General features: G+C 39.4%; 1 protein-coding gene across 1 annotated transcript; it reads right to left on the reverse strand.

Moving 5' to 3' along the window:
* Window positions 1-730: 730 nt before the first annotated feature.
* Window positions 731-8,251, reverse strand: abraa (actin binding Rho activating protein a). The gene is made up of 2 exons (XM_057847136.1): window positions 7,609-8,251; window positions 731-1,168 (listed from the first exon to the last, which is right to left on the reverse strand). The coding sequence occupies exons 1-2, from the start codon at window positions 8,206-8,208 to the stop codon at window positions 731-733; spliced, it is 1,038 nt and encodes a 345-aa protein (XP_057703119.1). The 5' UTR covers window positions 8,209-8,251.
* Between the last annotated feature and the right edge of the window lie 3,721 nt (window positions 8,252-11,972).

The following is an 11,972-nucleotide window of genomic DNA, read 5'->3' on the forward strand; positions in this document are numbered from 1 at the left end:
CCAACACTGAACCAGATGAGTTTGGAACGGGTGGCAATATTGAAATGTCTACGGAATGCACGTTGCATTAGCGATGATTGAGCGACCGCTTGAAAAAAATGCCTCAACAGCGAAAGCGCGTTCTAACTTCATCCACTCCATGATGATATCTGGGGTTCATGAAAAATAAACACAAAATAAATAACGCACGATAAGAACCAAACTTTAAGCCCCACCCTCTCAAATAAGTCCATCCCTACCATCCTAAGAGCAACCACTGCTTCAGGGCGCCAAATTTAAATAAGCAAGTTGCTCTGCCCTACCCTATATTACATTGGGAACTGAGCGAATTCATGTTTTGGCTCTTCCAGCTGTCAAAACTGTCTAAATTTTGGAGCAAGAACTCATATATTTGGCATGTAACCCAACATTTGCATGGGTTGAGCTCTCCAACAGTACTTCTTGTATAGTTCTACATCACTGCAAAGTGCACAAATTGACCATTTGGACGGTTACTGCAGTCCGTAGTTTATAACTGCAATCAGCAGAACAGACCAGAAGCTCATAAAGTGAAGAATTTTAGCATCCATCCACACATTATTTGTTTCTACGGTCCCTGAAAGAATAGCTACGTACTACATTGAATATAGCTTTTGAATTGAGATAACTATCTTGCAATTCTACAAAAATAAGAGATACAGATGAGCTTTTTAATAGTAAGAGATAGTCCTTCAATGACATTGCATTCCCGTCAGTCTCTCACTGTGATGACCACGTGGTCGTCTTGTCCTTTCCACAACATCTCTCCCTCAAAGTCAAGCATCTTGTGCTTACGGCAGCGTAGCAGGATTCCTACCACTTTGTCCGAGATCTTCACATAGCGGTCAAAGAGTCGCCCGAAAGTGACCACAGTCCGGCCATGGCGGTCCTGATAGCCCATGTCCCGGATGATCCACACCATCTCCTCCATCTCCCGATGGATGTGCTTGTGCGCTCGGTCGCCCCGCTCTGCAGTCTTGGAGCCCTCTTTGGGGCGACCGTAGCCGCTGTCACCCTTACGCAGGCGCAGACTCATGGCGTAGTCGTAGTCAAAGTCCTCGCTGAAAGGGTTGAGCTTCTGGCCCTCCGTGTGCTGATCGGACCACTGTTGCCAGCGACTCTTGATGTCGCCCATGGTGGCGATCTTAATCTGAAGGGGGGATAACATATGACTGAGACATTTTAGGAAATTTGTAGGAACTGATATTTTAGCAGTCTTAACAGTTCCTAGGTTGACCTTTCTTGTAGTCCTAATACGAAGTAGCAAATGGTCCAATTAGGGATGTAATCTTTCTGATACAAATAACTGAAACTGAATTCTTCAAAGCGAGTAGTATTGTAAAGATACTGATACTAGTATCGGAAGGGGGCCCGATACAGTACTAAAATTCAGGTATTGGTTTTGGCTTGTATTAGAGATTTACAGACATATAGACTTGTAGTTCTTAAAAGGTAAATGTTAGTATGAGTTATAATAATTTAATATTAAAATCCCTCTTACTGTTTTTGTTTTTATAAATCTTGTAAAGTTAGTTTAACTAGTAGGCAGTTTGCCTCAAATGAGATGTCTAATGGGCTCTGCCCCCGTGACTGAGAGAGTGCTGCCTTACCCGATTGGAACCGGGTCACCAACCATCATATTTTTGTCATGTAAATGCCCTGTTCAGTTTGATGATTGTCCTGTCGGTGTTCTCAGTTTTTGCACCCTTATCAGATGTTGCTCCCTAAGCTGGTGCGGCAGTGAATAAGCACTCTTTTACATTCAGTTGGACTCTCAGTATCAAAGGTGCTAAATAAACAAGTTACATTATGAACATACTCATGCAACATGAACTCGGCGTAAGTGACACAGAAAACGAATTAATGACTGTATTAAACTTAGTTTGATTGCTTGCTATTCCTATCATTTTCTGCCCAATTGATTGCAATGACGCCTTATTTTACATATATAAAAGAGGACCGTCGTCAGCTTTATTTGTATTTAAGGCACATTCGCTGCATGCAGGTAGCGTTCAAGATAACATTGTTTTGTAACATTTTTAACTAACACCACAAGCACCATGTTATTTTTCTACATCGATAGTATGTGTATTGTTTATCGCTCTATTAGCTACAATCAGTAACTCAAGTCCTCAGATGAAAACCAGCAAATCTGTTACGGTCTGCGAATGCTTGAGCAAGGTTAGACCCCAAAGCAGACAACAACAACAGAGAGATTATGTACAAATGTATATTAAACAAACACAAAAAATATGCGATCGCGAAAAGGGAGACAAAAAATCCGTTCGGGAGAGAAGGCCGGATCAAAAAAAAAAAAAAATCGCGGGAAAACCGCGGTGAGAGTGTGAAAGTGCCACAAAAGCAGGGCAAAAACAAATACTGTAAGGTAGAGGATTCTAAAAACGAGGGCGGCGGACAAACGAAAAAAAAACAAAGGCAAGGATTTAACTAACATCGAAGAGATTGAGAATACAAATGGTTAAATGGCATCAAGTCAGTATCTCGGTAACCTGCCTAGGATCAGTCTAAATACAATGCTGATAAGCTGGAATTGGATGCAGGTACAATGTCACGAGTTCTGTAACAAAAGATTCTGACCAGCAGCAGAATGTGACAAAATCATACCAGTCGTCATACTAGCTTTGCTAGTATCGAGCACAGCTATTCTCCCAGTACCCCCCCAACCGTGTCAGAGTGCATTGGGCACGTAAAGGATGGCACCCTCCGTAGGTCAAAACATGTACCAAATATTATAGATTTTCAAATCAATGGCAATATTTTATGAGTTCATAATAAGTTTATGAGTACAAGAGAACAATTTTGGCTTATTAGGGTCTTCCAAACATCGTTTGTCCTCCCCTGATGGTCGCCGGTTACCAACGCAAAAGAAGCAGCGCTTTTTGCGCTTCCCAAGATGGACACGAGTTACAAACGCCGAAAACTAAGAGAGCATAGGAGGTAGGAAAAAAAAACTACCGACGTTGAATATTTCTTTTGTTAGATGGAATATGATAGAGTCAAGTCCTGTGTTTTTTTGTTTTTGTTTTTATTCTGCTCATTTTGCAGTTATATTTTTTATGTTTCAGTCTATACTATAATGGTGGATAAATGATTTTGTCAAATGGTAATACCAGGCAGGATTTAATGTTTTATGACACTGAAATAAGCATCTATAAAGCCGTTAGCTTTGTTAGAATGAGGGAAAACAGGGAAAAGTAGCCTAGCAAATTTGTGTTGTCTCCTAGTTAAAGTGATAAGCGCATGAGCTAAGCTAATATAGAAATGTGTTATGGTGGCATTGACTGTGCACTCAAAAACGGTATTATTAGTTTTTCCTGTTTCACAAAGGTTTATAAGCAGTGTCTGACCCATAGGCGGAGTTTGACTTTTGGGGCAGGGGGGGCACAACATGTTGATGACCCCGAAAGGCAGTGTCAGCAATAAAATTAAATTATAAGAATATTTATAATAATAAGTTGACAATTAGCATTTTTTGTTTCCCATCATTCTTGAGGGGAATTCTAAATCAGGCTGCTTAGGCAATACTTTTCGCCAAGATCGTCATCTATTGAATATGTCACGCCCGCCGGTGTCGTGCCAATGTAGTTACCTCAGTCAAAAATTTTATCCCCTGGGCGGAGCCATATGGAGGTAGATTTATGTCTTTATTATTCAATCAAACAAAAGTTGCTTCAATCAAAATCTATATTTTCAACCAAAAAAAGTCGCTTCAATAAAAATATTTTTTAAAATGTGTATGAATCCAAAAATAAATTTGAAACTCAAAAAATGCATGTGAAGCTATTTTTCTTTGATTTTTTTTTTTTTTTTTTTTAATGTGATTGAAGCCGTTTTTTTTTTTTTTTTTTTTTTTTTTTTTTTTTAATTCAAGCAACTTTTTTGATTGAAGTAATGTTGTTTTGTGATTGGGCCATATTTTGGCTAGGACATTTTTGTCTTTATTATTCAATCAAAAAATAAGTTGCTTCAAAAGAAATATATTTTCAAAACGAAAAATCACTTCAATCAAAACAAAAAAATTGAATCATGGAAAAAGTTTTTGAATGCGAATATTTGAGATTTAAAAATTTGCATCTGAACGCTTCATTTTCCATCGAAAAAGTTTTCTTTGATTGAAGCAATCCTTTTTGTGTTTGGGCCATATTATGATTAGGACATTTGTGTCCAAATTGTTTAATCCCCCAAAAAGTTGCTTCAATATTTTTTTTTTTTTTAAATTTAAAAAAAATTAAGAAAAAAATCATTTGAAAAAAAAAATAGCCCTCCCCTAATTTTGTTGTTGTTGAAAATTATATGCAAAGCAAATGACCGTCTAAGTTGCTAGTCACATGATCTGTTCGAAAAATAAATTTGACCCATTATAAATTTTTTTTGGGTCATTCATTTTTGTTGCAGTTGGATTGCTTTACAACTTTTATATTTTTATACATACATATTTATATATAAAAGTCAGTTACATGCAATGACATTTTTTGGCCCCCCGTAAAATCCGCTTATGGTCTGACCAAGCCATAATAAAAGAATATTTTACACTGAAGCGAGTATAGAGTAATGAAGTATTAAAAATTATATACATTTTGTATATATTTCATTCAAATGTGGTATTGGTACACAGGGCTGGCCCAGGCCATTTGGGGGCCCTAAGCAAAATAATGCCAAAGGGCCCATATTTTTGGCCCACCATTTCGTCACAGTGTACTGTGAAACCCATACATGCAATCCAACCTATATGTCCATATTTTGTATATTAATCAGATTTTGTTGGACTGCATTCTTCAAACTTCTCACCCCAAATGATTGTCAGTACTTACAGTAGATAACGTCAAACCTTTTTCTAAAAGAGGAAAGAAAGAAGTTAAGGAAGAACTTTTATTTTTTTAGCTTGTAATCAAGTATCAAAACTGACACAAGTCAAATAAAGCAAACTGTAGTAACCAAATAGAATATAAATTAAACAATTGCCAGATTGGGGGCCCCCTAGTGGTCAGGGGCCCTAAGCAGCTGCATAGTCTGCGTATAGGCTGGGCCGGCCCTGTTGGTACAATATCGGCATCGGCTGATACTACATATCCAGGCATTGGAATCGGTATCAGGAGCAAAGAAATGTATCGGTGCAACAACAAAAACAAGGATCTATTTGTGCGCCTTAGATCCAGGATTTTAACTATATTTCTAGCCCACGGATCACAACTGTACCATCTGTGTCCTTCTGGCATCCAGAGTTATACAACCTAGAAATTTTAGTATTTCTCTGCTCCTACCTTTAAATTCTCTTGGGTCACTTCACTAATAAAACCAGCCACATCCATCTGACATTGCAAGTTATCCATTCTGGGACTCAATGTGTTTTTTGTCTGTCCTTGGAACACCCGTGTTGGGAATACCCTTGAAATAGGAGGAAATAGATTTAACTTTGAGCCTCATGTTTTTAGCGGGCGAACTTGTGTCCTTCTGACTCGTGGAACTTTCCAATGTAACCACCTGCTGTTCCTCTAAAACTATGAGAAGTATCCAAGCAGCTAGTTTGGGTGTCTTCATAGACCATGAAATGGAATGTCATATACACTCACAATGTCAACTCATTGTGTGTTAGCGCTTTTTAAGATTTTCTGGAAGCAGGTGTCAGCTGTCACTCAAACTGCCTTCACTTTCAGCTTGTTATTACTTCCTGCTGTACCTGAAGGTCACATTCCGGAAGAATCTTTATTTACATTTTACTGTTCCGGCTCTTGTTTTGCAGGCCGCATGGTTTGCCTTTTATAGGACAGCATGACTTGCCTTGCTACTCGGAGTTGGATTTCTTTAAGACGTCAGAGCACCGGTGTCGTCTTGTTCGGGAATGTTTACACCAATGTGCCAAATGATGGTGTAGTATATTCACCTTACTTTGGATCAGGCAACGTGGTATCAATTCCCGCTCAGTGACAGTGTGAATGTTAGTGATCATGGTTGTCTGTCTGGTTACATGGTTACATGTCCTGTGACTGAGTGACTGACTGACTGAGTCAGCTAGAATAGGCCTAACCAGGGTAACTCTGATCAGGATACGAGGTGTTGAAAATGTTTACGCATATTAATGTTGTTTTTGTGACGAAAGTGTAAAAAATTTGAACTAATAAAAGCAGCAAAGTGGTACGGAGTTGCGTTACGGAGTTGCATTACGGAATTGCGTTACAGAGTTGTGTTACGTGTTACAAAGTCATGTTACAAAGTTGCGTTATAGACCCGTCAAATTCTGGAGTTGCATTATGAAGTTACAGAGTCAGAATCACGTTATAAAGTCATGTAACCATGTCATATTACAGTGTTAGGATGTCACCTGACAATATTAAGGGGCGATTTAATTACTATTTCAAGCTACAAAGTTGAGTTATGCAGTTGAGTTGCGCAGTTGAGTTATGCTGTTTAGTTACGCAGCTGCGTTACGGAGTCCCATTACGGAGTCAAGTTACGAAGTTGTGTTACGAAGTCGGGTTACGAAGTCATGTTACAAAGTCGCATAGTTGCGTTACAGACTCGTTGTGTTATGGAGCCGCGTTATAAAGTTACAGAGGCAGAAATTTGTTCTGAAGTTATGTAACCATGTCGAATTAATGTGTCATACTATGTCTCGCTACGAAGTTGAGTTATGCAGTTGAGTTATGGAGTTGCATTACAGAGTTACATTACGAAGTCGCGTTACGGAATCGTGTTAAAAAGTCGCATTATGAATTTGCGACACAAAGTTGCATCACGAAGTCACGTCAAGGAGTCGCGTTATGAAGTTGCCTTGTGAAGTTGTTACAAAGTCGGGTTACGAAGTCATGTTACAAAGTCGCATAATTCTGTTACAGACTCATTGTGTTATGGAGCCGCGTTATAAAGCTACAGAGACAGAAACGTGTTCTGAAGTTATGTAACCATGTCAAATTAATGTGTCATACTATGTCTCGCTACGAAGTTGAGTTACGGAGTTGCGTTACGGAGTTACATTACGAAGTCGCGTTACGGAATCGTGTTACGAAGTCGCGTTACGAATTTGCATCACAAAGTCGCGTCACAAAGTCACGTTACGGAGTCGCGTTACGAAGTCGTGTTACGAAGTCATGTTACAAAGTCGTATAGCTGCGTTACAGACTCGTTGTGTTATGGAGTCGCGTTATGTAAATATGTCATATTACAGTGTAAATGCATTACGATGTCGCCCGATAATATTAATGGACAACTTCACACTATGTCACACTATGGAGTTACAAAGTTGTGTTACAAAGTCGCATTACAGACTCGTTGCAGTCCGGTGTTACGTTATGAAGTCAAGTTACAGAGTCAGAGTAATGTAGTCATGTAACCATGTCTTATTACAGTGTCGCATTAGGACGTAACCTGACAATATTAAGGGACACTACACCAAAATGCTAGAACATCAGTCTACATCATTTTTGCGATACTTTAGGGATACTTTGTAGCACTACAAAGGAACGATACAACAGATGGATGCTACTTTTAGGTATTTTGTGCTACAAATGTTTGGCCACAATACCGTACATGAAAGCCAGAACATCACAAGTGTCTGCATCATTTTGGCGATACCTTGGGTTTGCCGCCGACTTTTTGACACTTGATCTCTGTGGTTTCCGTCTTGGTGTCTACACCATCTCCGGGCGCCACCTCATCTCCTAGACCGCTGTCCTCTGTGTCTAGGCTGCTGCTTCTGGAACTCAGCTTCCTCTCCTGTAGCATCAACTTCCTGTCGTGGATGACACCACCTCCGCCACTCCCTTGCAACGCCCTGATTTGCCTCCTACGCGTGGGTGACTCGTTACCAAGAAACGGCTTGCTTTCCTCGGGAACAGACTCCATCTTGCCGCGGATGGCGTTGACCACATCACCGCCACGTTCACTGATTTTGGGTTGAACCGTTTTGGAGACAGAAATGGTCCGGATAGAACTGGCGTCCTTATTGCTCGTTTCCGATGGTTCGGCGGCAACCTTAAACACACGGCGGCACTCTTTTGTGTCCTGCTGGTCCACGGAGCAGGGCGTCCACCCGGCGGGGGCGGCGTCCTGCTTGTCAGAGTGCTCGTTGGCCCAACCTTGCCAACTCTTGGCGAGACTGGCCACCATGGCGGCGCAGCGGATCTTCTTCACGGTGCGTTTTAGCGACGGAGGCTCCTTTTGGCTCACACTCATGGTGCGGGGGGGTGTCTTCTTGGTCTTGAGCGGTGGCAAAGGATGTCAGAAAGCTCCCACTAAGGCCCGATGATCCTTTCGGGTCAGCTTCTAGATCTTCGGCAAGCCTTGCGGATCGTCGCTTGCTCACTTGGTCAGTGGGGGAGATGCCCACCCACTGCGGGGGGCCTTTAAATAGCAGCAGAAAAAAGGGCGGAGCCCCATGTTGGATTGGGGGGGTCATGTGAGATGGGAAAACTGGCCTTTGTACATTAATACACCTTTAAAAGCACATGTACACACACAACACACAATTACTGTATATATATAATAAAATACACTACACAAAACAAATACACAAACACTACACATTCAAATATGTGCTCACACACAGACAAACACATATTTAGCTCTTTCTATGCCATTGATGGCGCTAGACGTCCAATCTACTTCCACTGGGAGGGGCGGACAAAACCTCAAAGATAGACAAACACTCAAACGCAAGATAAATTACACTTTTACAAATACATTACACAGTACACACATACGCACATATACTGTAAACACTCATACTCACACTCACTCTGGGGGGGCTGCCAACCTCCCAGTAAAATTAGATTGGATGTCTATCGCCGTCAATGGCAGCCAATGAGTTAAGAGTAAATATTCTCATAGTATAAATATAATTTGTTAATATATTTTTTTCTAAATTAAAAAAAAAACAGTAAAAATCCTATTATTTGTTTATTGTTTATCTTTTTTTTCAAATCAGTCATCCCCCCAGTCCAAATAGATTGGACATCCATCGCTGTTAATGGCAGCCAATGACTTAATAGTAAACAATCTTATGTTCAGATTTTCTTTTTTTAAATGCATTTTTCAGAAATTAAAAAACAAAACAATACCCCCGTAAATATCCTTTTTTATTATTATTTAACGACCACTGCATGCCAACCTTCCCAGTCAAAATGGATTGGACGTTTATCACAGTCAATCGCAGCCAATGTTAACATGTGCAAAAATTAGGTTATTATCTCATCATACCCTTTCATATAATGCATATACTATATATAATCCATTTTCTCATCCACCCAAATATAATGCATTACACTTAACAGTATCATTCATATATAGTAGTCAGCATACTCTAATAGTTACACACAAAGATATATAGGCATATACACATCCAAACACACACACTTACACAAACATACAATATACATTACACACTAGCTGTGTATTTGCATGAGATCACTGTGGATCTAAAAATGGCTCCCACCTGTCAGACAGACCCCACTCCGACAAATTCCGCACGCGTCTGGATTGTGTATGAGTGCGTCTGTGTCACTGTGTGAGTTTAAAGTATATTCTGAGGCGGTGTGTGTTTGTGAGAGTGTCTTTTTTCTTGTGCGTTTTGTATCTATCAAGTATTCCTTCGCCACTCATAATGGTTTAGCGCAGTCGATGGCACTCAATAACAGCTAGTTTCCCAGTTTAAACAAATTGGACATAATCGTTGTCGATGGCAGGCTATTAGTTAAAGCAACACTAAGTTAACTTTTCAACCTTTAAAAAATATTTCCATAACATTTGGGATAATATGTCGACTGACAACTAATGAATGACACCTGTTTTATATATTTTGAAGGGGTCTGTATGGCTTTCCCTGGCACTGACTGCTTCACGGCATACGTTACTTTCCCCTGTCCCCATTCATTTTAAAGATGGAAGTCGATGCGAACGCTTTCGCGCGAATTGTGCACAGATGGCAGAACACAAAAGACAAAACGTTTTGTCTGAGGATGAAGGGATTCTACCAGGATATAGAGAATAAACATTGGCCCAGCATTCACTCGCTGGCGTGAAGCCCTCCTCCCCTCAACCAAACTCGTCAGCGCTGAAGAGTTTGGGTGGGGCGGTGGGGTTACCACTGTTGCTAACCCATCCATCCATCATCTTCCGCTTGCTCCGGGGTCGGGTCGCGGGGGCAGCAGCTTCAACAGGGAAGCCCAGACTTCCCTCTCCCAAGCCACTTCAACCAGCTCCTCCGGCAGGATCCCAAGGTGTTCCCAAGCCAGCCGAGACTGATTTTTGATTGATTGAGGATTTTAAGACACTGTGCATGTGTGCGCTGGTCCTCATGGGAAACGCAGTCTTCCTTAAGGCAAAACACTTCCGCTTTTGTCCACCGGTGTCGCTAAAATGGACTAAAACTGAGAAGTTTTGCTTTAAATACTGAGGGCTTGGGGGTTGTTATCTGTAGCTGTATTTATATTTGTATTCATTAATAATTAATTCTTTGACCTAGCATTGTACACATTTATAAATGTATTTATAATTTTATATATTTTAAATGTATTAAATAATTTTAACAATTAAAGGACATTAATAATAATAATTACTAATGTTTAAGATTTTTTTTTCTTTAGTAATCAAATATTGCAATTTGCCCTATAAACCTTTCTTTGAATATCCTGTAATTCTTTGGCTATTTCTTAAAAAAACATACAACTTCAAAATTTCTAATTTAAATTTCTCAATTTTGGGATTTTGACTGTTGTTGTATAATTACTGTGGCTCCCCCACTACTTGCCTTTCCTGTGAAATTTGTGCAGGGATTGAAATACCCAGCCAGCAGCACCGCTTTCTATCATATGCTCATGTGCGTGCGTGCGGGTTCCCGGTCTGATGCCAGAACATTTTGCACGCGCACGTTCTGGCCTCCATCGTCATCACACACAAAAATAGACAATAAACACGTGTGCTTGTGTTATTTTCCATAGTAGTGTGAAGCATACATAACGAAATCATTTTGACAGTTAAATTTTAAAAAAAACTACTTTTTCAGACTTCTCTTTCATTTCAGGCTGTGCTTCTTTTTAGTGCATTAAACGTCCACTTGTATATATAATTTTAACATATGATTTACAGTTGTGGAGGACAAAGTGTGCCGAAATATGGACAGTTAGAATTTGTTTCTCTATTCTTAAATTCCATTAAATGTATTTCAGATGTTTCTAGTTTTATTCATTTAAAATTTGTTCTATATCTACATGTATTTTTGACTTTATCAGCTTGACTGATACAAACTGAGATATGAGAACTAAACATTTGTTATATATCTACATGTATTTTGACTTAATCAGCTTGACTGATACAAAACTGAAATAGTAAAAAAAATCAATAAAAAAAATATGTTCAACTGAAAATTCAAATATATATATGCCAGAAAACAGACAAGACAGAAAAAGCAGTTTCTGCTCTTGCCCTCCTTTAAAAGAAACTGCTATATTTTAAGCCAAAACAACTGTTGTGTTTGATAGAACAGTATGTCTATATGCTGCCACAGCAGACTCATGGCGCATTAAGCCCCCTAACTATTTTTAATTTGTCCGTTTTACCCTGGAAACCCCCGTTTACAGACGTCACGCAACCGCTTTTGTTCCAACCCAGCCATAAAGCGAAGGTAATTAATTATATTATTCAAAATGTTTGTCATTTTTAGCTTAGAGTCATTAAATGCATATTTTGAACTTTTTAAACAAATGACGTCACAATGAAAAAAATGGTGTCCGTAAAAAAAGTCAGATATCTACCTCATAACTATCACTTGATTGTACTTTTTTTGTTACTGTCACATTTTCTCCGATATGTTAGATGATAAATAATCGATCCAAACAAAGAAAAATTGGAAAAAAAAGTTTGAAAGGGTAAATATATAAAATCTCGACCCCTCCTTGATGTCTTCGATTTCTGCATCGCGACCCTTGTTATATCACCATGTT

This window comes from Corythoichthys intestinalis, chromosome 9 (genome assembly GCF_030265065.1).
Source record: "Corythoichthys intestinalis isolate RoL2023-P3 chromosome 9, ASM3026506v1, whole genome shotgun sequence".
In the NCBI taxonomy this organism is placed as follows: Eukaryota; Metazoa; Chordata; class Actinopteri; order Syngnathiformes; family Syngnathidae; genus Corythoichthys; species Corythoichthys intestinalis.